General features: G+C 35.2%; 6 protein-coding genes, 1 long non-coding RNA gene and 1 other non-coding gene across 10 annotated transcripts; 3 read left to right on the forward strand and 5 right to left on the reverse strand.

Moving 5' to 3' along the window:
- The first annotated feature begins 4,029 nt into the window (after nucleotides 1-4,029).
- LOC147923085 (uncharacterized) lies at nucleotides 4,030-6,691 on the forward strand. The gene is made up of 3 exons (XM_087497901.1): nucleotides 4,030-4,079; nucleotides 4,333-6,013; nucleotides 6,230-6,691. The coding sequence occupies exons 1-3, from the start codon at nucleotides 4,030-4,032 to the stop codon at nucleotides 6,689-6,691; spliced, it is 2,193 nt and encodes a 730-aa protein (XP_087354027.1).
- Nucleotides 6,692-8,933: 2,242 nt separating this feature from the next.
- On the reverse strand, nucleotides 8,934-11,935 carry LOC104762088 (UDP-galactose/UDP-glucose transporter 5B). Its single transcript, XM_019239959.2, has 12 exons — nucleotides 11,728-11,935; nucleotides 11,490-11,614; nucleotides 11,274-11,387; nucleotides 11,086-11,178; nucleotides 10,942-11,007; nucleotides 10,740-10,838; nucleotides 10,532-10,611; nucleotides 10,290-10,402; nucleotides 9,789-9,877; nucleotides 9,499-9,585; nucleotides 9,347-9,415; nucleotides 8,934-9,265 (listed from the first exon to the last, which is right to left on the reverse strand). The coding sequence occupies exons 2-12, from the start codon at nucleotides 11,601-11,603 to the stop codon at nucleotides 9,152-9,154; spliced, it is 1,038 nt and encodes a 345-aa protein (XP_019095504.2). The 5' UTR covers nucleotides 11,604-11,614; nucleotides 11,728-11,935; the 3' UTR covers nucleotides 8,934-9,151.
- A 102-nt stretch (nucleotides 11,936-12,037) lies between these two features.
- Nucleotides 12,038-14,328, forward strand: LOC104762090 (monofunctional riboflavin biosynthesis protein RIBA 3, chloroplastic). The gene is made up of 6 exons (XM_010485318.3): nucleotides 12,038-12,567; nucleotides 12,668-12,889; nucleotides 12,965-13,290; nucleotides 13,373-13,502; nucleotides 13,604-13,900; nucleotides 14,007-14,328. Exons 1-6 carry the CDS (start codon nucleotides 12,229-12,231, stop codon nucleotides 14,211-14,213), a joined length of 1,521 nt encoding a protein of 506 aa, XP_010483620.1. The 5' UTR covers nucleotides 12,038-12,228; the 3' UTR covers nucleotides 14,214-14,328.
- Nucleotides 14,242-15,179, reverse strand: LOC104762089 (uncharacterized). Of its 2 annotated transcripts, none has more exons than XR_015589133.1 (2): nucleotides 14,901-15,179; nucleotides 14,242-14,517 (listed from the first exon to the last, which is right to left on the reverse strand). It is a non-coding gene; the product is annotated as an uncharacterized LOC104762089 (long non-coding RNA). The 2 variants fall into 2 exon arrangements; XR_015589134.1 differs by having other exon boundaries at nucleotides 14,242-14,524; nucleotides 14,901-15,178.
- LOC147923086 (small nucleolar RNA snoR101) lies at nucleotides 14,861-14,929 on the reverse strand. The gene has a single exon (XR_015589952.1). It is a non-coding gene; the product is annotated as a small nucleolar RNA snoR101 (small nucleolar RNA).
- An 880-nt stretch (nucleotides 15,180-16,059) lies between the features above and the next one.
- Nucleotides 16,060-17,423, forward strand: LOC104763583 (uncharacterized). The gene is made up of 5 exons (XM_010486938.3): nucleotides 16,060-16,142; nucleotides 16,252-16,432; nucleotides 16,510-16,740; nucleotides 16,825-16,955; nucleotides 17,077-17,423. The coding sequence occupies exons 1-5, from the start codon at nucleotides 16,060-16,062 to the stop codon at nucleotides 17,141-17,143; spliced, it is 693 nt and encodes a 230-aa protein (XP_010485240.2). The 3' UTR covers nucleotides 17,144-17,423.
- On the reverse strand, nucleotides 17,394-18,475 carry LOC104762091 (uncharacterized). Its single transcript, XM_010485319.3, has 2 exons — nucleotides 18,367-18,475; nucleotides 17,394-18,288 (listed from the first exon to the last, which is right to left on the reverse strand). Exons 1-2 carry the CDS (start codon nucleotides 18,403-18,405, stop codon nucleotides 17,602-17,604), a joined length of 726 nt encoding a protein of 241 aa, XP_010483621.2. The 5' UTR covers nucleotides 18,406-18,475; the 3' UTR covers nucleotides 17,394-17,601.
- A 2,855-nt stretch (nucleotides 18,476-21,330) lies between these two features.
- LOC104763584 (uncharacterized) lies at nucleotides 21,331-23,465 on the reverse strand. 2 transcript variants are annotated; one of them, XM_019239968.2, is made up of 8 exons: nucleotides 23,174-23,465; nucleotides 22,972-23,019; nucleotides 22,794-22,882; nucleotides 22,637-22,690; nucleotides 22,288-22,355; nucleotides 22,136-22,182; nucleotides 21,971-22,068; nucleotides 21,331-21,773 (listed from the first exon to the last, which is right to left on the reverse strand). In XM_019239968.2, exons 2-8 carry the CDS (start codon nucleotides 23,012-23,014, stop codon nucleotides 21,657-21,659), a joined length of 516 nt encoding a protein of 171 aa, XP_019095513.1. In that variant the 5' UTR covers nucleotides 23,015-23,019; nucleotides 23,174-23,465; the 3' UTR covers nucleotides 21,331-21,656. The 2 variants fall into 2 exon arrangements, with proteins under 2 accessions (XP_019095513.1, XP_087354064.1); XM_087497938.1 differs by having other exon boundaries at nucleotides 22,438-22,690; nucleotides 23,174-23,363.
- Between the last annotated feature and the right edge of the window lie 70 nt (nucleotides 23,466-23,535).

Here is a 23,535-nt window from a genome sequence, read left to right on the forward strand (position 1 = left end):
ATTCCAACTTTACACCAACCAAAAACAATGATCAATTCTTTTATAATCTTTGTGTATATCCCAAAGCTGTTAAAATGTCACGTAAATTGCCAAACTCTACTAATCTTTTTGTATTGATTAGCTGAAAGTCCTTGGCTTTGTTTGGGTTTATGTTTAATACTTAAATCTAAGTACGTCATCTATGATTATTGATAAAACTATAAACAATTAGTTTGGGAGAGTTGTTGGAACCAAAGAATAAAAAGAAAATCAACATTGTAGAGTGTAGACCCTTGTCACCCTTCTAATAAAAATATATAATTTATAAATGATGATCTTAAATTCTAGGAAACTCTCGTGCACAAAATCACAAGGCACATCAAAGTTTTGTATGATGATAATAACATTGATGTTAATTAGTCCGTGTGATACAGTTATGTTTTGTCTGTTTTTTTTATGTAAATGTATGGTATTAATGTCATTGATTATAGAATGCAAGCTTTTTTACAACACATAAGCTAGAGTTTTAGCTCTCTAGGTTCAATTGTCAGGAAGGTTCCTTTCCTTTCTGTTTATATAAGTTGAATAATTACGTTATATTACGTCCTGCCGCCATATAAATGATAATCCACAGATTTCTTTTAATAAGATGTTAAAAGATCCTAAATTAGCCATAACACGACTAACACTATTCATAAACTTTTCTCCATCTCTCTTTTTAATTATGCTTTTAATAGACCAGGCGAAAGAAGACAATACAAAATTTTCCATCTATAAAACCATTTTAAATTATACATTTTCATCATATGTTGAATATCAACTTAACAATCAAACATATACATTAAGTTAAGCGTCTTTGATTTAATTTAATTAATATATATTATAATTAGATATGTACCACAGTTATAGGAAACGTTAAACTACATCTTACATTTCATACAAATTTAATATGATAAAACTGTAATCTTTCCACTGTAGTTTTAGTTACTGTTCGTTAAAGAAGGATATAATTTATATAAAAACCAGATGATTCGTCAGCATATATTTGAGTATATTGTCTTAATCGTTAGTCAAACGTTATATGACAAATATATCAATTATTTTTATTTTTTTAATATATCAATTATTTACATGACTGAAAAATCAACATGGGGTTTTAATTGGGTAGTTTTCTGATAAATTAAAACCAGTTGTCTTAGATCTAAGTGGTTTCATAAAATGATATAAAATGACAGTAATCTACCGACCATCCTTTTTAACTAAAAAAACTAATCCAACCGACAATCAAACGAAATGGAAGTTAACAAAAATCAACGTGAGGAAGGTAGCATGAATGATATTCTAAATATGTAATTATGTGTTTGAAGAATATTTTATGTTTTACTATTGTAGTATTGGTTCTGGATTTTAATTTTGTCGTGGAAAAGTAAAATAATTTTAATAACAGGAAAAGACAGTGAAAAAGACAAAGAATCTAAAGATGGATTCACCACAAGTAACACGTGAGTCCGAGAGTGGAAGTTGCCGACTAGGATAAAGCTAAAAGTCATCCATGCAATTCAAAAACATACGTATATGGATGATTCCCCCATGGCCCCCTAGAGGCTTTGGATTAGACTAGAGCCGGCCGACCCACTTGTTCCCTTTTCAGAGCACTTGGTTTTTGTTTTTTTTGTTTTTTGTTTTTTGGTTCCAAGTAATATAAAATTAAGAATTTGACCTTGTAAAGTTTGACCGGTTTATTTACGGGTCTATCCAAATAACCTGTTGCATACTATTATGGATTGATAGTCTATCAAAAGACTACTTGTAAATTGACAAATTGATGATTAAATAATTTAAATTGAGATATCATCTCACTGTGTTTGTTCATTTAGCTGCCATTATAGCTGTAAGTTTCAGCTGATAAAAATTAGCAAAAATAGCTGATATCATAATTGGTATTATCTGTGAGATGTTGGCTCGCTTCTCTTCTCACGAACTGAGAGAGTGTTCCGATGTAAAAGTTTGTTCTTGTACCAATTCACATTAAACCCCAAAATAAACCGAGAGAGAGTTTGATTCAAAAAATGTTGGTTTAACTTAAATTGGGATTAGTTTTGAATTTCGCAGCATAATTAGACTGGTTATATATATTCTGAGTTAGTTTGGCTGGTTTAAAGCGACATTTTTAACTCCGAGTTTGACACTATATACAATCATATACATTGAATTCTTCATTAAAAAGCCTATCCTGATGTGTGAGAATTCTCATTAGTTCCAAATGGAGAGCGTATATCCCTCGGTGAAATGAAGGTCTAGAAATGTCGATCACACACCATCCTATGGTAGAAGACCCATTCTAAACCACGTGTTTCATCGTCAATTCGTCATCTTTCCAAAAACCATCCATTGCTGTACAGATCATATTAAGACTTATTCGTTAGCCAAAAAAAATAAAAATTGAAGACTTATTCTTGGCATGCCTTATGTGTACATTTCATTCGTAACCCTAATTTTATTGGTTTTCTCTATATAATTCATTCTATCGTTTTAATCGGGAAATCACAAGACGATCGAACCCCAAACTAATTCTTCCCACTAAAAATGTATATAGGTGACCAAACTGCACAATACAAAATTTTATTAAGACTCCTGAAAAGAATCGATCTCTTGTAATATCTATATATCAAATGGGAGTCAGGATACCACTACAACTTATTATTTCTCTACATAATTTTGAAATGTTCTCACTTTATTCATGGCAACGTATACAATGTAATGAAACTCCCGTGTAGTTATTTAATTAGTTACATAGACTGATGATATACACCTACTAATTATTTACAACGGTTTTGAAATAATATGCATACATGGCACATGAATTTTTATCGCGATTATAGAGTATGCACACACATCACACATGTGTGTGGAATAACACATACGTAGGCTACGTAGCCATATATATATGTAGGTGTATTAATTACGCAGATTATCTAGGTAAAACCTTCCTTATATATTTATACGCACCGTTTGACTTTGAATTGGCAATTGTGAGTTGAACGAAACTACGCGTCATCCAAAATATTTGCTTATTTATGTATAAACTTTTCGTTTGATATTATTTTTCAGATTTGATGACCAAAATTATATTTTGTATATATAAAATCGTATAAACTTAACCAATCATGTGATACGATATATCAATTGGTTTCGAACATTTAGTTTATTCGAAGGTGTGAATTTGGGACCTTTCGTTTTGACCTCGCCGTTATATGTTTACGAATTTATAACTTCCTCAAGAAAACGTCTCCTTTTAGTGTTTTTGTTCCATCCTTCGGTTATGATCAAACATTAAGTATAATATTCGATAGTTCCAAATCGATACTACAGAAAGAAAGACTATAATATAAAATCTCGTTAACTTTACAACAAAATTGTTATTCTAAAGTATAAAACTTATAGATTTTTGTTATGGGTTATCTCCTCGTTTGAAGCATTCAACTATTCAAGTATCTGAAGAATTTAAGAATAGTCCATATATATGTAAGACTGATATACTCCTCAGTCACCATTAAAAAATGTTAGAGAAGACCTTATTATAATGTTTACTAGATCAATTTTCTTATACGTTTTTTCTTTGAATCATTCTTCAGATGACGACCAGGTACATTATGTTACTAGTATATTCATAATTTAAAATGTTTTGCAGAATAATAATAAAATGCTAGAAATACAAAAAGGTAATTTTATAAGTAAAAGGAATAAGGTGCCAATAACGGAAAGTCCTGTTGTTGGGAGTCAATCGGAAATTCTAACCACTTTTTCAATCTAAATTTACACCAATTTTAAAAGGAAACTAGTAAATACAAAACAGAATATGAACTCAATTATTTTATTTTGTTGCACAAACTTAAGTTGTAAGTCATATTGTGTATATAACGTTTCTACTAACCAACAAGAAACTCAATTTCATTCCCAAAGGAGTAAACTCATGTAACAAAATTTTACAAGAGATCCAACAACAAAATTTTTGAAAGATGAAACAAAATACATATATATATAGTCCATATGAATCCTAACTTCAGTGAGGAAGGTAGCATGACTGATATTCTAAATATGTAATTATGTGTTTGAAGAATATTTTATGTTATTACTGTAGTATTGTTCTGGAAATTAGTTAGCTAACGGAAAAATTATAATAATTGTTTCTTTTTAATTTTGTAGTGGAAAAGTAAAAATAATTTTAATAACGGGAAAAGACAGTGAAAAAGACAAAGAATCTAACAGACTTCAACTCTTTTTGTCAAACTTGAGACCAATAAGTCTATGTTCTGTTTAATATAAGATCATTTCAAAGATATTGGTATTCAGACTTCAACCCTTTTTCTCAGATATTGTATCTGAATCTCAGTCAGCATTTGTCTCAGATAGGCTTATAACAGATAACATCATGGTGGCTCATGAGTTAGTTCACAGCTTGAGGGTTCATCCGATCATTTCAGCGAACTTTATGGCGATAAAGTCAGACATGTCCAAGGCCTACGATAGGGTGGAATGGAGCTACTTAAGGTCCCTCCAAGATGCTCTGGGTTTTCATAAGACATGGATCGAGTGGGTAATGAGATGTGTATCGATGGTTACGTATTCGGTCCTAATTAATGACCATCCTTATGGGATGATTTCTCTTCAAAGAGGTCTGAGACAAGGGGATCCTTTATCCCCGTTTCTTTTTGTTCTCTGTACAGAAGGCTTAACCCACTTACTGAATAAAGCTCAAGAGGAAGGAGACATTCAAGGCATCTCATTTTCAGAGCAGGGTCCTTCAGTGAACCATTTGTTGTTTGCAGATGACTCTTTGTTCCTGTGTAAAGCCTCGCTTGAACAAGCTGACTCTATCAAAAGGATTCTAACCAAATATGGGGAGGCAACATGTCAGACAATCAATTATTCAAAGTCCTCAATTACCTTTGGTTCTAAAGTGAATGCTTTGGTAAAGACTTCAATACAAGCAAAATTGGGGATCACCAATCAAGGAGGAGATGGTACTTACTTAGGTTTACCGGAGTGTTTCAGCGGGTCAAAAATCGACATGCTCGATTACATCAAGGACAAGGTGAAAGGTAGGATGACTGGTTGGTACTCAAGACATCTCTCGCAGGGAGGTAAAGAAATGCTTTTGAAGTCAGTGGCGCTTGCAATGCCAGTTTTTGCGATGTCGTGTTTTAAGTTGCCAGTAACAACTTGTGAGAATCTAGCCAGTGCCATGGCTGATTTCTGGTGGAGCTCCAATGAACACTCGAGGAAAATTCATTGGTTGAGTTGGGAAAAACTCTGCCTACCCAAACAGAAAGGAGGACTAGGTTTCAAGAACTTACAGGGTTTTAATCAAGCTCTCTTGGCCAAACAAGCTTGGAGACTACTACAAGATGAAGACGGTCTTTTCTCAAAACTCATAAAATTCTACTACCCTTTCGAAAACTTTCTAGAGGCGGGTTTGTCTTCACGACCTTCATTCGGATGGAGAAGTGTTCTGTTTAGGAGAGAGCTACTACAAAATGGCCTGGAAAAAAAGGTGGGTAATGGAGCTTCAATGTATGTTTGGACTGAACCTTGGATTGATGATAATGGCAAGCGAGCACCATGGAGGAAAAACATTCTATTTGACGTTTGTTTAAAAGTAAAAGACCTGATTGATCCGACTACTCACTCCTGGGATCCTGACATATTGGAGGAGCACTTTTTCCCACAAGATATCATCAGAATCAAAACCATTAAACCGATCAAGGATCATGAAGATTTTCATGCTTGGAAACACAACAAGAGCGGAGAGTATACTGTTAAGTCAGGATACTGGTTGTATTCTCAATCGGTGACTTCTCAGGTGAACAGAGATGCGGAAGCCCAACCTTATCTTAATGGTCTTAAAAACGATATCTGGAGTTTGCAAGCTAATCCAAAGATAAAGATCTTCTTGTGGAAAGTTCTGAGTGGGGCTCTCCCAGTTGCGAGTGCTCTAAAGAGTAGAGGTATGGCAGGGGGTGATGTCTGTCAAGTATGTGGAGAAGAGGGAGAGACAATAAATCACATTCTTTTTTCTTGTTCTTATGCCAGACAAGTTTGGGCTTTGTCGAATTACCCTTCTCCTGACCTTGGATTCCAAAACGGAAGTGTTTTCTCTAATGTCTATCACCTATTACAAAACAGGAATAATGTTCTTTGGCCAGTAGAGCTTAGAAAAATCTTTCCTTGGGTTTTGTGGAGAATATAGAATAATAGAAACTCCTTATGTTTCGAAGGTAGCAGTTTCTCCCCTTTAGCAGCAATGGAAAATATTCATGAGGATGTTGACGAATGGTTTGAGGCTCAAGTGAAATATAGTGAAGATTTGTTTGTTTCGCAAATAACACCATTTGATCAACAAGCAACAGAGGAGATGGAACTTTCTTCCTCTTGGTCTAGACCTCCAGAATCTTGGTTGAAGTGCAATGTGGGCTTTTCATGGTCTAATAGATATAAGATTGCAGGTGGAGCGTGGGTGGTTAGAAATGATGAAGGTTTAGTCCTTTTGCACAACATAAGAGCTTTCTCAGACATTCGAGACAAGGATGAAGCTGTTTTCAAAGTCTTGGAATGGGCAATGGATAGTATGGTTAATCATAGGTTCTCTAACGTAGATTTTGCCGTTCAGAACAAAACTTTGGTAGGAGCTGTAAATAGACCAAAGGCATGACCATCTTTTAGATTTTAGTCAATGGAACTTAGGAGGATCTTAGAAGGGATCAATGGCCGGGATGTGGAGTTTGAGTTGGAGTTAGACAATAGAGGTGCAGGTCTCATCGCTCAAAGCGTCACTAGCGATTTAAGATTGCAGTCATATGTTGCAGTTTCTTATCTGCAGTGGCCAAGGTTAGTCTTTGAGGAAGAGACCAGCTTTTCCTTTATTTGTTGAAGGTTTTTTGGGGTACAAAAGGAGGAATTTTTTGATGCTATGGATAGAGAGCTTGGTAGGGATTGTAAAATTGTAACTTCCCCGGTTTCTCTCGGAATATTAGACGGTTGTAATCTAAAGGTTAAGCAGGAGCTTACCAAATCAATATATAAAATCAGTTGACCAAAAAAAAAAAAGACAAAGAATCTAACAGATGGATTCACCATAAGTAACACGTGAGTCGAGTGGGAGTTGCCGACTAGGATAAAGCAAAATGTCACCCATGCAATTCAAAAACATACGTATATGGATGGTCCTCATTCCCCCATGGCCCCTAGAGGCTTTGGATTAGACTAGAGCCGGCCGACCCACTTGTTCCCTTTTTAGAGCACTTAGTTTTTGTTTTTGTTTTTGTTTTTGTTTTTGTTTTTTTGGTTCGAGTAATATAAAACTAAGAATTTGACCTTGTAAACTTTGACCGATTTATTTACGGGTCTATCCAAATAACCTGTTACATTCTATTATGGATGGATAGTCTATCAAAGCAAGCACCTATTAAAGCGACATTTTTAACTTCGAGTTTGACACTAATCATATATACTTTTGAATTCGTCATAAATTAAACATTATGTCTATTTTGATGTGTGAGACTCATTACATTCCAAATGGAGAGACTAGAGAGCATACATCCCTCGGTGAAATGAAGGTCTAGAAAGGTCGATCACACACACCATTATATGGTATAAGACCCATTCTAAACTACGTGTTTCATCGTCATCTTTCCAAAAACGATCCATTGCACACATCATATTAACCCTATTTTTAGCATGCCTCATTATGTGTACATTTCATTCGTAACCCTATTTTTCTTGTTTTCTCTCTATATAATTTATTTTTATCGTTTTAATCGGGAAATCACAAGACGAAACCCAAACTAATTCTTCCCACTAAAAAATGTATATAGTTGAACAAACTGCACAATATAAAATTTTCTGAAGACTCTTGAAAAGAATCGATCTCTGGTAATCTATAGAACAAATTCATATTTCAAATGGGAGTCACGATACCACTACAACTTATTTTTCTCTACATAATTTTGAAAATGTTCTCTTCATGGCAACCAGGCAACGTATACAATGTACTGAAACTCCCGTATCCAAAATATTTTGCTTATTTTTGTATAAACTTTTCGTTTGATATTATTTTTTTAGATTTGATGACCAAAATTATGTTTTGTATATATAAAATCGTATATACTTAACCAATCAATATATCAATTGGTTTTCGAACATTTAGTTTATTTGAAGGTGTGAATTTTGGACCTTTCGTTTTGACCTCGTCGTTGTATGTCTACGAATTTATAACTTCCTCAAGAAAACGTCTCCTTTTAGTGTTTTTGTTTCATCCTTCGGTTATGATCAAAAATATTAAGTAAATTGTATCATATTCGATAGTTCTAAATTGATACTATAGAAGGAAAGACTATAATATCAAATCTCATTAACTTTACAACAAAATTGTTATTCTTCGAATAGTATAAAACTTAAAAGAATTTTGTTAAGGGCTATCTCCTCGTTTGAAGCATTCAAGTATTTGAAGAAATTAAGAATTGTCCATATATATAAGACTGATACTCTTTAGTCACCATTTAAAAATGTTAGAGAAGACCTTATTATAATGTTTACGAGATCAATTTCTTATACGTTTTTTCTTTGAATCATTCTTCAGATGACGACCAGGTACATCATGCTACTAGTATATTCATAATTTAAAATGTTTTGCAGAATAATAAAATGCTAGAAATACAAAAAGGTAATTTTATAAGTAAAAGAGGAAAAGAAAAGGTGCCAATAACGGAAAGTCTTGTTGTTGGGAGTCAATCGGAAATTCTAACTATTTTTTCAATCTAAAATTAAACCAATTTTAAAAGAAAACTAGTTTCTATAAAATAGAATATGAACTCAATTATTTTCTTTTGTTACACAAACTTAAGTTTTAAGTCATATTGTATATATAACGTTTCTACTAACCAACAAGAACTCAATTTCATCCCCAAAGGAGTAAACTTCTGTATTCATAATAACTAATAAGATATATAATCAACTCTACAAGAGATCCAACAACAAAATTTTAGAAAGATGAAACAAAATACATATAGTCCATATGAATCCTAACTTCAGTTCCCTAACGGCTAGTTTCGTTTTGTTTTGTTCTGAGGGTTATATCAAGAGCAAAAACCTCTAAATTGTGTTATATATTCCGTTAAGAGCTCTCAGCCTTTTGGTATTGAGGAAGCTCTGTAGGGGGTGGTTGCGTTTGTGATTTGTTCTTCTTGTTCAGTAAAGTTTTCGCGTATAAAGACCCGAAAACAATGACCTGATCAAGCAAATTTGGTTAGTCAGAGAATCAAAGGTATCCCGTAAAGTTCCAAAGAATTTAAAAGATCCAGATATATACCGATCCAATACACTGCTCCCAGCTAAGAGGGTGAGAAAACCAAATGCATGAGAGCATGATGCTTGCAAGCTTTTAGAAAGACACATTAGTCAGATTAGAAACAAGATTGTGTTGTTAATTATTAAGATTGAGAGATCGAGTCTGCTTTCTACCTGTCTCGTCGTCATGATTGCAGCGAATGTTAGAGCACCAAATGTCCTAATTGTGTAAGATATGAAGAACTGGCTCGCTGTTGCAACCTGCAAATTATTAGTATTTGGTAAGTTCAGTGGATATCGAAGAGACAAGAGAGGAATCAATCAGTGGGAATCATGAATTAAACATGCATCTTGTGGATCTTAGACTACGAAAAAAGAAGAAGCAATCAAGCTAATTTGGAGAAAACATAATGGTAATGTTAATGTAATGACTAAGTAGAAGAATAGAGGAAACTTAAACTTACTGTGGAAAGCAGCGCGATGTCGACTAAACAATCTCTATGCAGAGAAACAAAATCTATAGCTGGAAGTAAATGCCCTTGTAATATGAGTCCTACATTAAACATAAGAATCACAGAATAAGAATGAAGAATGATTGACCAGATTGTGACCTTCTTTTTGAGAAGAGATGAGTTCTGACAATAAGAAACACGTTCAGAGGTTAATCATTAACATATAACATATAAGATATGAATTCTGACTATAAGAGATGAATCATTAACATATAACCCAACTTTATCCTAGTAATCATCAGCTGAAAGCTTGTATCAATTGTCATATATAAGCAAAACAAAGAAATAAAGAAAAAGAAAGAGGAAAGTCTTGTTCCTGTAGAATTTTCTTGTGGGAAAACGACCGGCCGTAGAGAACCACAAAAGTAAAAGATCAATGGTCCAGAGTCCATAGAAAAATGACTTGACAGAAAAAGATGGGACTCTTATTGCAGAAACAAGTAAGATTCTCACCAGTGAAACTCAGAACACAAGAACAAAGTGTTGTGTAGAAAATTTGGTTATGTATCTCCATATTATATCCCTTAAAAAGTTTGTCTTGGAATGTGCTTGTAAAGCCATCAAACCTGTTACATTAGCCAATTACCAAATACACAATCATGATTCGAAGGATCAAGATTCCTATTTTAAACCAGAAAACAAAAATCTCAGTATATAATGAGTGAAAGTGAAACTAGTTACACGGATACACATACCCAAGATAACCAGCCATAAGAGAAACACCCCAAACAGTATTTTCCCTTCCCTTATTGTACGGACTAACATCGTCTCCAGCCTACAAACTCAGATTTACATAAACAAACATCAGTACATCTAACCTGCATGTTCCTGGTAATTGTGATACTCTAACTAACTGAAGCCTTTTATAATGATTGGGGTAATGAGTATAGAGCAGGTTCATACCGGAAAAAGAATAAAGACAGAGCAACCAAGGGTCACCAGAAAAGCCACTAAATAGTCAAACCCCTTGTACTTCTTCTGCATGATCAGTGTTCCCCATACCTGAATGAATCACAAATATAGGAATGTTGATACTAAACTCAAACACGTGAGCTTTCCATATATTTTTCCATATCTTACCAATAAAAAGAATGTTACAACTTACCATTACTGGTATCATTTTGGCACATTTAGCAAGAGTTTGGACTGGGAAGCTCACATACTTGAGAGCCTGGAGGCATTACAGATTAGTTAAAGCAAATAACCAAAAGAATCATACAAAGTTCATATATTAAGATAAAATCCCTACCTCGTATTGGCATGTTGTGGTTAAGATGTTAGTCACTGATATAAGGCAATATTTATAAACCGGAGCTACAGGATCCAAAACTTTCTTGCTTGCCTACAAATTAAAACCCCCCAAAAGGGTTCTAAACAACTTTGGAAATATGTATAAATAAATATAAAACACAAAGCTGGGGTTTTTGCTAGTTATACCAGTAAAGCACAAGCAGAGACAGCTGAAGTAGTGAGCCGATTGCAAAAAACAAGAAACAAAGAGTGCTTAAAATACTCCTTGTTCACTCCATAAGGAACTCTCATTATCTTCTCCTACAAACCACAAGCAACAAAAAAAAAAACCACAGAAAATATTTAACAGAAGAAAAGGAAGAAACTTTCCAAAAAAAGTTGAATTTTGATGACAAGACAGACCTGAAGAACACCATAGATTACAAGAGTAGACATAATCCCGGAAACAGCAAATACACCTTTCCATAATTTGTTCTCCTTCACTCCGTTTACTAATGATGATTCCGGCTCAGCCATGTCCCATCCACCTCTAAACACAAAACCAATCATAAATTAACCAATCTAATCACACAATACAAGCTCCCATTCCTAATGTACGCATGCGAAAACCCACAGTGACTAGTGACTGTTAAACACACACCTTTGAGCTCAGAGATTTCAAACAAAACTAGACGACGGATATGATTACAACACAACAGCTGATCCGGTGAGATCGGAGAAAGATTGTCTCTAAATCTCTCTCTCTTCTCTAAAGAGATTGATTCTCCGGCGAGTTCTCCGTCTCGATCCGATTTGCTCCTCCACCGTCCTCTTTTTCTCTTCCTTTTTTTATTCCTTTATTTCCGCCCTTTTTAAAGTTCTGTTCGTTGATGTTTTCTAAGTACACGCCACGTCAGCGAACAGACAAAGGTCAACACCTTCTAAACGGAACAGAGGGTTTCCGTTTATGTGATCAAACGTGTGGCACCTTGAGAAACACCACTTAGTCCGATGAGGACAACACAAGATAGTAATCCTAAACTCGTGGTCGTGAACTTTTTTCTTCCAACCTTAATTAATATGTCCGAAAAATTTTAAACTGAAGGAGACGAGAAGCAGCGAATCGTACGACGAATAGAGATACATATGTTTCATCACGTAGATGGATTCTGCTTTATATCATCATCCTCGAATCATTTTCGCTCACAGCTTCATCAGTGGCTCGTATAGGTCTCCTAGGTTTGTTAATAGTACTTGCTGGAGATCGAATGATGGTTTAAGTGGGGAGATCAAGGCTAGTGGGAATAGTGATCGTAACGTGTTCGATGAGAGTCCTCTGAGAAGAAGAACCGATGGGTCGTCGTTGTTTGAGACAGTTGGCGCGAAAATCACGCCTGAGACTGATGATTTCTTCGTGAGTGACGCAGAGGGTGATCCAGATTGTCCTACTCGAAGTTATTCCTCTATTGAACCTGCTCTTCAAGCTCTACGCCAAGGAAAGGTTTGTTCTTTGAGATTCTCTTGAAGACGATTTGATAATGTTCTGTTTTCTTGAGTTGTCTGGATTAGGTCTTACTTATGTTTTTTTCGAATTTTTTCAGTTTGTGATCGTTGTTGACGATGAAAACGGGGAAGTTGAAGGTAACCTGATCATGGCGGCAACTCTAACGAGTCCGAAAGACATAGCCTTTTTGATTAAGAATGGTTCTGGGATTGTCTCAGTTGGTATGATCAAAGAAGACCTCGAAAGACTAAGCCTTACACTTATGTCACCTGAAATGGAAGATGAAGATTCCTCTGCTCCAACTTTCACAATCACTGTGGTAACCATTTGCAAAAACTAGATTTAATTCGTAGAGAGTGTGTTTCTGAGTACTGATAAACTTCTTGGTTACAAGGATGCAAAATCCGGAACATCTACTGGAGTATCAGCTTCAGACAGGGCGAAGACGGTTCTTGCACTTTCGTCTCTCGAAGCTAAACCAGAAGATTTCAGGAGACCTGGCCATGTGTTCCCTCTCAAGTACAGAGACGGTGGAGTTTTAAGGAGAGCTGGTCATACTGAAGCTTCTGTGGATTTAATGATATTGGCTGGTCTACGTCCCGTCTCTGTTCTTTCAGCTATTCTTGATCAAGATGATGGGTCAATGGCTTCACTACCGTATATGAAAAAGCTTGCTACAGAACACGACATTCCCATTGTATCCTTGACTGATCTAATCAGGTTAGAAAAGAATTAGACCATGTATTGATAAGATAGAAAAATCTGGATACAAGTAATCTTTTGAAGTTTGATATACTTGTAGATATCGAAGAAAGCGAGATAAGCTTGTGGAGAGGATCACAGTGTCTCGTTTGCCTACCAAATGGGGTCTTTTCCAAGCTTATTGTTATCGATCTAAACTCGATGGAACTGAAAATATCGCCCTCGTTAAGGTATAAATCAAGCACCACTTGCTTCTAAATCTGTTTACATTGGTGTCATCTCAGATTTTAAAACTAGTTTTGTGTTTTTTCTCTGTCTGAATCGTGACCAGGGAAACGTCGGAAATGGTGAGGACATTCTTGTACGAGTACATTCAGAGTGCTTAACAGGAGACATTTTTGGCTCAGAGCGGTGTGACTGTGGAAACCAATTGGAGTTAGCCATGAAGCTAATTGAGAAAGAGGGAAGAGGAGTCGTCGTGTATCTCCGTGGACATGAAGGAAGAGGCATTGGCCTTGGTCACAAACTTAGAGCTTATAACTTGCAGGATGAAGGACACGATACTGTTCAGGCTAATGTTGAACTTGGCCTATCCATTGATTCTCGTGAATACGGTATTGGTGCTCAGGTCAGTCATATTATATTGACTTGGTTTGGTTACGTTTTACTACTAGTAACTCATAGCCATTAATCGATATAAATGTTTTCTCTTGGTTTGGGTTGGTCCAATGTAGATGCTACGAGACATAGGAGTGAGAACAATGAGACTAATGACGAATAACCCCGCAAAGTTCACCGGGCTGAAAGGATATGGACTCGCTGTAGTTGGCCGTGTTCCGGTGGTGACACCAATCACCAAGGAGAACAGAAGATATATGGAGACAAAACGCAAGAAGATGGGTCACATTTATAAATCTGATAACGATCACCCTTTGGCTTAACCAAAAGCTTTTGATAAGAAACAAACACTTAAGAAATTTGTATGTATAATTGATTCATTCTTGTATAAACATCAACCATAGTTACTTCATGAATCAACAAGCTTTCAGGGTTAAACATACAACTTTTCAAAACACTGATATCATATACTACATCAGTTGATTAAATTCATATCTAGAACTTGAATGAATGTAACCTAATGCAGAACTGCAGAGATTATTATTATGCTTCATCTCCCAAATGCAGCAATTGGTGCTTAGCTCATTCTGAATCATGTCACTCACGCACTTGCTCCACTCTGACTACCTGATTGCTTGAACCAGACAAATAGACTTCACAAAATGCTTCAAAAATCCGATCATGTCCACACAGATATCCACATATAATTATAAAATAAAGTGTCATCTACACCAATGGCGGAAGATATGAGTTTCTCTCTCAGGCATTTCATCAAACACATTTGATGCATTTCTCTAAATATACTTCAATCGTTCCTCTACTAGAATCTATACTCACGTTTAAAACTACAAAATCAGTATCTCTTCTAATATAAATCAGTATCACTTACTTAATCACAGCAACGTCTCACATGGAGCAATCTCAGGAATAAAAGAATCAGGTGCAGAGAGTGTGTGAGAGAGAGAGAGAGAGCATCAGCAAAACCAGTAGTTATCAACAAGCAAACTTACCTGTGAAGTTCAGAGATCAAGTGTATCCCATCATCTGCTCTCTCTCTGTCTCTCTCTCTCTGTACCATACTTTTAAGTTATAATCCTAACTCAAAAAAGGTTGTTGTAATCAATTTAGGCAATAACACTACACTAATTAAGCCTTAACCTAATTGAACAATGAATGAATAATATAAACGAAAATCTAAGACTAGATCGAATAACAAAGCAAGACGAAGAAGATCCTTGGCGGCGATGCAGGAAGGATCTCACATACTATATTATTTATACAGCAGAACCGATCTTTTAAAAATCAGAAACCCTAGCTAAATTAACAAATCTAGATTGAACCGGATCATCGAGGAGAAAACCGAACCGAATCCTAGATTGAGATATTAAACCGAACCATAAACTTCCCACCTCATCATTCATCTCCATCTGTGTTTTCTTTCTTTAAACTAAGTCTTCGTTTCACTTTTCTCTCAAATTAGTGAAAAAGTAATTCTAAATTGTTGGACATACACATAATGACTCCTCATTACACAATCAACACTAAGAATCGAACTACCACCAAAGCAAGCTAAAAGACCAAAGAATAGTTTGGATATGAGTTGTTGAACTTGTGTGAAACCACACTTGTTTTATATTTTTTTCTCAAGTATAGTAAGAAAAAAATGAATCATTCTTGATCGTTACACCATAGACATGACTCGTCCATCACTCAATCTCTAACAGAAAAAAAAAGCTAGAGATCAAAAGTGGAATCATGTTGAAAATTGTTGAAACTCTTCATCTTCCATATTACTCATCACAATAGCAACATTGTAATACTAGAAACTAGAAAGCCACTTTTTAATCGTTTTACACACATGTAAATTAAGGTGCATTGCACCACAGATACACGGTTCATTCATGGGTTACTCAATGGAGAGTATTATGGTGACAGAAAACAGCAAAAGCTATATCCAAAAATGGATAAATCAAGCTGTCACGCGCTTCGGGTGGTTACGTTGGAGTAGAGAAGAAGTACGTAGTAGTAAAGCATAGAGATCATTCCATCATCTCTCTCGGCTATAAAACAGAGAAGGGGTCACAACTCAAGAATATCACAACACGAACAGAGCAAGAGTGCCAAGAGATAATAGCAACAATAACAAAAACTTCTATATATTCTTTAAAAATGGGGATCGTAGCATTCAACTGGGCAGAGGAAGGCAACAACCAACTGACGCTTGTGATGAACAGAGAAAATTGGGCAAACAGGCAAAGTTTAAAACATTCATTCGACGTTTCTTGCGTATGTTAATAATGTTGATGCCTTGATGGTATCTTATGATTTATGGTCTCTGTCTGAATTCTGATGTATTAACAGGGTCATAAGTAAGGCGTCTTGGAAAGGTCAGATTTTGAGTGGTCGGTGCCAAGATAACGACGGAACGTGGTTTGCTATTTCTAAACGAGGCCGAGTCGCGTTTCTCATGAGTATAAACTTGTTGGATGACCTGTTTGTTCCAAACAACGGCTGCGAGTTGTACCCCATTGCTTTCTTGAAGGTTTGTTTTCATTCTTTCTTTTTTTGTTTTGGCTTTTCATACAAACATAAACTTGAACAACGGTTTCTTTGTTTGAGAGCAATATGATTCCACTGGAGTTTGCCGACCATGTGGAACAGCTTGAAGCGGGTAGACACAAAGCGTGGTCTTATTGCCTTATAGTCGCAGACATGGCTTCGAATTCAATGTTTCATATCAGGAAACCAAATCAACATGAGCCAAATGTCGTGAAACAAACCGTTAACTTTGGTGTGCACACACTTTCTCCATACAACGGTCTTGATTCCTTAGTCTCTGCCAGGTCCAAGGTAATAATCAAGTTACAAGTATTTTGTTGTAACTAACTACATACGGGACATTCCTCTTATTGTCAAACCCTCTTCTTTTTGCAGGATTTGCGCCTGAAACACTTTTTTAATGAGAAGATTGTTGATTTGGGAAACGTTCAACTACCACCGTTTATCAAGTTTGCTAGGGACTTTATGTGTAAACCTGAGGGCGAAAGGGGTGGTCAAGACACCATGTATGTGGAAATGATGGCTAGGCATTCTTACGTTTGATATCTTACGTTTTTTATATATGATCGATCCATCCTCGTACCATCATTGGTTTGCTAATCTCTTTTTCTTATCATTTCGATTCAGCTTGAAAATCAACGCTTTGGAACAACAAGTACGACGGTATTGGCGATGGAACGCACTGGGGGAGTAAAGTTCTTTGAGAGGTACTACATGGACACTAATGGTGGTTGGGACGAGCAAGTCTTGAATTTCAACATCCAGTAGAGAGAGTTACAAAGAAACATTGCACAGCATCCAGATATAGTTATCTACTATTAAATAATTTAATCTTGTTGATGTTATGTATAGATCTCTCTAATTAACATTGTCGATTCAGGGAAACCTGTTTCCTTGATCGCACTATATATCTCAATAGTCTAAGAACATTATCCTTAAAAATAAATAAACAAAATTGTTGGTATTCTAAAACTTTACTTTGGCAACTTAAAGTTCAATTTATATTTTCCATCTTTACAATTCTTGATCTATAGTTTATCTATCTCCCAATTCCGGTGATGACAACGAGCCATAGTTTTACAGAATAAATTGGTGACATGTTTGATAATCGAAATAATATCACCCGGTTTACAAAACTGCTCTTAGAATTAGCTACTCTAATCTCTGCCTCTTTCCGGTTAACACTGATTGATCGATAACCGAACTCGGACCGAAATCAAATCCATTAACCGAACCAGAACACGTCAGAGAATCACATATCCCAGACGCGGTACTGCTATTATTAACATCGGACCCTCTGAACGAGATAGCGGGTAACTCAAAACGCTGCGATTGCGTTTGAGGCGGTGGGTTTATCCATTTTGGAAGCGGTCCAGCGACAAGAAGCGTTTGAAGAAGCGGTCCAGCTTCAATCACCGCTTTCAAAAGCTTTCCCGTTTCCGGAAAAGCTTTCCCCATCACAAGAACGTCTAGAGGATCGATCTGATGGCGATTACGAGCCGTTGGATTTTCGAGATTTTTCATCAACGGCGGCTGAGGATGGATATTGAAGAAGCTCGAGAGTTCTGAGGAAGAAGGAGAAGAAGAAGAAGATACATCTTGGGAGAAGCTGTTTGATTCAGTGATGCTTCTTGAATTAGGGTTTTGTTGGGTTTTGAAGTGGAGGAACTGTGATAACTGTTGTCTAGCTTCGTCTCGTTCTTGCTGAGTGAGTTTGAGGAGATTGAGAAGTTGGTTCACTTCTTCTCTGTGTGTTCTTGATTTCTCGTTAGCTTCCATTCTCAGTGTCTCTAGCTCGGACAGAGTGTTCTGTAGATTCTGCCTCATTTCATCAATGCTCTGCATTTAACAAAAATATAGAAATTTCGTATGAGAAAATTAAGGAAAAGTGATGATGATGAGGATGAATGATGATACCTCTTGATGAAGCCAATAAGAAGAATATAAGTCATCCATTGATCAGTGCGTATCTGTGGTTTGTAATTATACTCTGTTTAGGACTAAGAATGATTCGTTGTAATGGTTGTTGTTTCGACGAACCTATATATAGTAAGTATATGCATTTACATAAATATCATTGCATCAGTGTAAAAATATCAGTGCGTTGGTTTGAAAAAATAAATCGGTTTCTTTTTTTCTATGCAACATCCTTTAAAAAGTCGTTAACCCATGTGACTATGCGAGTGTGTGACAGAAAAAATCCGATATAAAATGTAAAAGTGGATGGTTGAACTTTCATTTAGTTTTTTTTCTCAACACAGCCGACAAAAAAAAAATATTACGAAACAATAAATTACTAATTATTTTACCATATAATTTCTCGAAAATTTTGTGTATGTATATTATATTCGTTGAGGACTATGGTGCAATGCACTCTATTTTAAATTATTGGTGGTGTGGAGATTTTACCACATACTACTAATTAGCCGAATACTTATATTTTCTTTTAGTTATTAAAATTTTAAAATATTCTACTAATAATGATTGTAGGTTTAGATTTGATATATTAAACTAACGAAGCATCAAATCAGCTTAACGGAAGGAAAAAACAAACTAACACTCACAGACGCACAGTAATCATAATTCCATCTTTTTTTTTCATGACAAAAGCTAAATAACATATAATGGTAATGGAAGTATTACTGTGAGTCTGTGACTATTATTTTTCTGGATGGAGACAAAATGGAGTCTTCTTTATTATACGTCAAAAGGAGTCTTCTTTTATTCAAACCACGTAAATTAATTTTCTTCATGAGACGACTAAAATACAGACAGTTTCAATTTTTATCTTTAAGGCTCAGAAATGGTAAATCATACAGTAACTAAAAGAATTTACATTTGATAATAATACAGTGGATTGACTCTGTTACACATTCCTAAACACATATAGTCATTTAATCACCCAATAATTACAGTGGATTCTCTTGAACAAACTAACAAAAAGATGGGTAAATTCAGACAAGTCCAATTTAGGTCGCAGTATGTTTTTTGTTGGCATGTAACTTAAATTAATACTTGTATTAGATTGGCTTGTGGACTGCCCAAGAAACATATTTGATATCTTAATGTGACGTATTTTTTGTTTTTCCCCACGGGATACGTAGAGCTTTATTCGTTACATTAGCTAGAGCTTTAATTTAGATCGTACACTCTATTTCATTTTCATGCAAATATTCTTTACTCACGTAATACTCAAAACCACTATTATACAAAACATTTTATCGAGCTTCGTGGTATGAATTTCAATGTTTTTTTCGTAAACAATATATAGTATAACACTACCACATCAAATATTATAATTGTCACTTAAACGGCTCACGGCGCACAATTTGTTGCTTTTCGACTGCTACTAGTACATTATAAAACAATATATTCGTTAGCTCAATACCTTTCATGAGTTAGCTCAAAATTGTGATATAACTAGAAAGCAACCTTCATTAGTTAGAAATAGAATCTAGCCATTTGCAATGTAGTGAACGAACTAGTAACCAAAAAGTTTTTTTTTTTATATTTCTTATAGAAAAGTTGAATGTATCTATACAAATTTTAGATAAGTGAATAAACACATACCATAAAGTGACAAAGAGAAGAGTCCTTGAGACTTCTATATCCTAATGATCTATATACAAAACCCAACAAATAAACTATATTATTAATTTTTACAATTTCGTGAGCTATATTTATGCCTTAACTATACATTTTAGTTGGCCTATCAAACTTATGGAACTCGTGATTTTGGCATTTTCATGGACGGCACATAGCAACAAGTACAAGTCATATATCGACAACACTCATCTTTCATGACTTAGACGACCCTAGCTTGAAAATATTACACGTGTCTTCACTTGTGAAATTGATTAGTCTAAAAGTCGACTTGACGATACTAAATGCTTTGACTACCAAATCCAATCAGTTTGAATACATCTTCAAATGTTTTGTCATAAATGAATATTTTCAACCCTCCCAACGATTAATCGTTCAATTCTTAGAATGGTCAAGGCCACAACAGTTGGCACAATTTGATTTCTATCTCAACCAGTTTTTTTGCTGTCCGATGGTTCAGTTTCTAACGACATTTGATTGATTGTTAGAACGGACTTAATCTACCAAAAGTATAAATGTTCGATAATTTTTTTTTTTTTTTGACTGTAAATTTTTGAAGTCGTAACTAAAACCTATAAAGTATTCAAACAACCAAATTAAAGGAAACGTTGCTTAATGTTTCGGTTTGACAATTATATTTCTTCACAAAAATATACTGGTCTGCGGTCTGCCGTAACTGATATAATATACAGTAACTGTTTTTAGGAGTATTTGTTAATTATTGGAGGTAGTTCTTAGATGGTTTATTTTTCTGAAAATTTTTTACAAGTTAAGTTACCTTTATGGGTGGTTCCAGTTCCGGCCAATAAATAAGAAGTTTTTCTGATAACAACTTCGGTATTAAAGTCGGTCCAAGGGTTTGAATATTTCTATTTGATGTTTATGCAAAATTCTAGATTGATCGCTTTTTGGGGTATTAAGTGCGAACACATTACCTTGAGGTGCACGAGAAGTTGACTGGTATTAAAAGCTGCAGCAGAGGAAAGCATTTTTGTTCCATTCAATTTAATTTAAGATAGTGAGAACTTAGAAGAACGAGAAAATAATTGGGTCGTCGTCCAAAGCTAAAACAATTAACTAGTTTGACTGAAGACGAATCTCTTATCTGGTTTTAATTGAGTTTATAGACTGAAAACGAAAACTTGTTCAATTATTCTAAATTATGGGTTTTGTCACAAAACTTTTGTGATATGCTTTCATCTTTAACAAACACTCGGTAGAGTCTTCTTTTAAGGATTGGTTCAAATATGATGCTACGATTAACCATAAGCATGTCAATAATCATGTCAAGATATACATTCAATTATGTCAATGAACGACATTGTGATTTTATCCTCAATTCGTTTCAAAGAAGATGTATAGAGACCTCTTTAACTTCTTCGCATATGAAGAATAGTGTTTGTAGAACACATAATTTTGTGAATCAACCATGTGAAACTTGGTTTTGTATCTGGATTTCTGTTGGTTGTTCACTTCGTTCTTCTTCTCTCGATCGACCTTGATAAAGTCTCCGATGAATTATACTACTAAGGTATTTTTAGGAACAGTTGGGTGCACATATATAATCAATGGTGAGATACATGTCTGAGACGATTAAATGGACTTCACATTCTCTTTCTCTTGCTCTGATGCTTCTGCGGTTTTCCAAGCTTAGACTTTCTTTGTTTGAACAGCTGGAGATAAAGCTTCAACCAAAGGAACGGGTACACCAAGAGGACGGCCTGAACAAAAATCCCAATGGAAATATCAAAATGGTTATTGGAAAAGACAATGATGATATCCAAAGAAGAAAATAAAGGTTTTCTCAAACAAAATCCAAAAACGTTGATTAAAACATGACACATGCACAGCTTTAACAACGGTACTTAGGCTAAAAGGGTTTTACTGAAGGAAAAGAAGAAGGAAACGACGAACATACCCAAAGGAAACTGTAATAACTGAAGGGGAAAACAGAGAAGAAATTTGCATAAAGATTCCTTTCTTTAACATATGGAAGGGCTTTGTACATGATCAACACTGCAGAAACAAGGTGAACGTCAACAAGAAAAAATGTAAACAAGAATTCTAGCTTCAGAGAACTCACATTCGCCCACTAGTCCTGTTGGATAGATCATAATGAATCCTGTGTACCTGGATGGTAAAACATAACATATGCAATCCGTTCTAACTATAAAATAAATTCTGTGATATGGAATGTTTCAGTTCAAAACATTATAATAAGATATGATGTAGCACCTGAGATAGGTTAGCCAATAGGGACATCTACCGAGGCAAGTAAAAGCATAGTGAGGATATCTGATCATCTACATCCAAATCAAACAATCAGCTTAGCTCTTTTAGGAAAAGTAAGACAACTAGTTTTGTATATAAACATCATTGTTCCACCTCCACCAAGACAGTGCTTCATTCTGCTAAAATTACTCTTTTGATCTACTATGATCACTGCCCTTGTATGTTCAAAGCGTCTCGCTAACATTCTCGCAGACCAGAGAACATTGAGATAACATATTTCTCTTGTCAACTATCATAAATTTTTCATTGGTCTTGTTCCGCGTCTTATTGTTGTAAAGATTGATAGACTCACCTCACCCAAAGACCAAGCTGCAAGTGTTATTGACAGCCATGGGGAATCCTGGACCTAAACAGAGTTGAATGTAAAAACAGAATTACACTGCTAGCTTTGATTTCAGCTTTCCAGTAAAAACGCTCTCAAAGAGTGAAAAAAAAACACACACACAAACCTCTCTGATCTGTCCAACAATTGCCAATATGAAGTGAGTTCTTCCACTCCATTGCATCAAAGGAGACAAGAATCCACTAGGTACAATCCCTTTAAATTTATACATAGAATCATTCAATCAATCTGTCAATTTTCATAATTCATACAACAAAACATCAAATACATTCCAATATATTTACCAATAGCTCCATGAAGAACTTCAAGAACAGCAGCAGTTTGCATCACACCTAAACGAATCAAAATCAAAACCCAACAAACACAGACCATTTTTCAGAAATCATCAATTCCACTAGACTCTCATTTTAACTACGGATTCTAAGTTCACAAGTAAAGTACATCAAAATCGATTCAAATACATAAAAAACTAAAATTTCTACTCACTAATCAAGTATCCAGCAGAAGCGTAAGCGCCATTGATTGTCTTGTTCGATAAGAAGCTGCTCAAGATACTCAGAAGCTAGGATAGTGGTGGCTGCTTCGTCTGAATAGCTAGGATTATTGACGGTGTGGGTTTAAGATTTGAGTGACGTCACTTCTTTGTGTGGTGTGGCCATGATGAGTCCGTCCACTCGTGTAGTCTCTCTCTCGTACAGTAGGTAGTTAGATAGTTACTTAGGAGAATTTAATATTTTTATACGGATGAACCCCTCAAGTATTTATTTAGTTTCAGTTTAACCTTATAAGTTATATTCAAACCTCACCTATATGGTCCTAAACATAAACGCTAGATTACACTTTTTGCG

The sequence above is a fragment of the Camelina sativa genome, chromosome 18, assembly GCF_030686135.1.
Source record: "Camelina sativa cultivar CO46 ecotype springtype chromosome 18, ASM3068613v1".
NCBI lineage: Eukaryota > Viridiplantae > Streptophyta > Magnoliopsida > Brassicales > Brassicaceae > Camelina > Camelina sativa.

Bases quoted from the DNA above. Each gene is read 5' to 3' on its own strand.
- LOC104763583 (XM_010486938.3), top strand. From the start codon at position 16,060: ATGGGGATCGTAGCATTCAACTGGGCAGAGGAAGGCAACAACCAACTG. The intron at 16,143-16,251 runs GCAAAGTTTAAA...ATGTATTAACAG, and splicing joins AGAGAAAATTGGGCAAACAG to GGTCATAAGTAAGGCGTCTT. The intron at 16,433-16,509 runs GTTTGTTTTCAT...TCTTTGTTTGAG, and splicing joins ACCCCATTGCTTTCTTGAAG to AGCAATATGATTCCACTGGA.
- LOC104762090 (XM_010485318.3), top strand. From the start codon at position 12,229: ATGGATTCTGCTTTATATCATCATCCTCGAATCATTTTCGCTCACAGC. The intron at 12,890-12,964 runs GTAACCATTTGC...CTTGGTTACAAG, and splicing joins CAACTTTCACAATCACTGTG to GATGCAAAATCCGGAACATC. The intron at 13,503-13,603 runs GTATAAATCAAG...AATCGTGACCAG, and splicing joins AAAATATCGCCCTCGTTAAG to GGAAACGTCGGAAATGGTGA.
- LOC104763584 (XM_019239968.2), bottom strand. From the start codon at position 23,014: ATGCAAACTGCTGCTGTTCTTGAAGTTCTTCATGGAGCTATTG. The intron at 22,883-22,971 runs GTAAATATATTG...ATAAATTTAAAG, and splicing joins AGTTCTTCATGGAGCTATTG to GGATTGTACCTAGTGGATTC. The intron at 22,069-22,135 runs GTGAGTTCTCTG...TTGTTTCTGCAG, and splicing joins AACAGGACTAGTGGGCGAAT to TGTTGATCATGTACAAAGCC.
- LOC104762091 (XM_010485319.3), bottom strand. From the start codon at position 18,405: ATGGATGACTTATATTCTTCTTATTGGCTTCATCAAGAG. The intron at 18,289-18,366 runs GTATCATCATTC...TGTTAAATGCAG, and splicing joins CTTATTGGCTTCATCAAGAG to AGCATTGATGAAATGAGGCA.
- LOC147923085 (XM_087497901.1), top strand. From the start codon at position 4,030: ATGAATCCTAACTTCAGTGAGGAAGGTAGCATGACTGATATTCTAAAT. The intron at 4,080-4,332 runs GTAATTATGTGT...ATTGGTATTCAG, and splicing joins ATGACTGATATTCTAAATAT to ACTTCAACCCTTTTTCTCAG. The intron at 6,014-6,229 runs GTATGTGGAGAA...TGGAGAATATAG, and splicing joins CAGGGGGTGATGTCTGTCAA to AATAATAGAAACTCCTTATG.
- LOC104762088 (XM_019239959.2), bottom strand. From the start codon at position 11,603: ATGGCTGAGCCGGAATCATCATTAGTAAACGGAGTGAAGGAGAACAAA. The intron at 10,612-10,739 runs GTATGAACCTGC...CTGAGTTTGTAG, and splicing joins CTGTCTTTATTCTTTTTCCG to GCTGGAGACGATGTTAGTCC. The intron at 9,266-9,346 runs GTATATATCTGG...TTGCTTGATCAG, and splicing joins GGGAGCAGTGTATTGGATCG to GTCATTGTTTTCGGGTCTTT.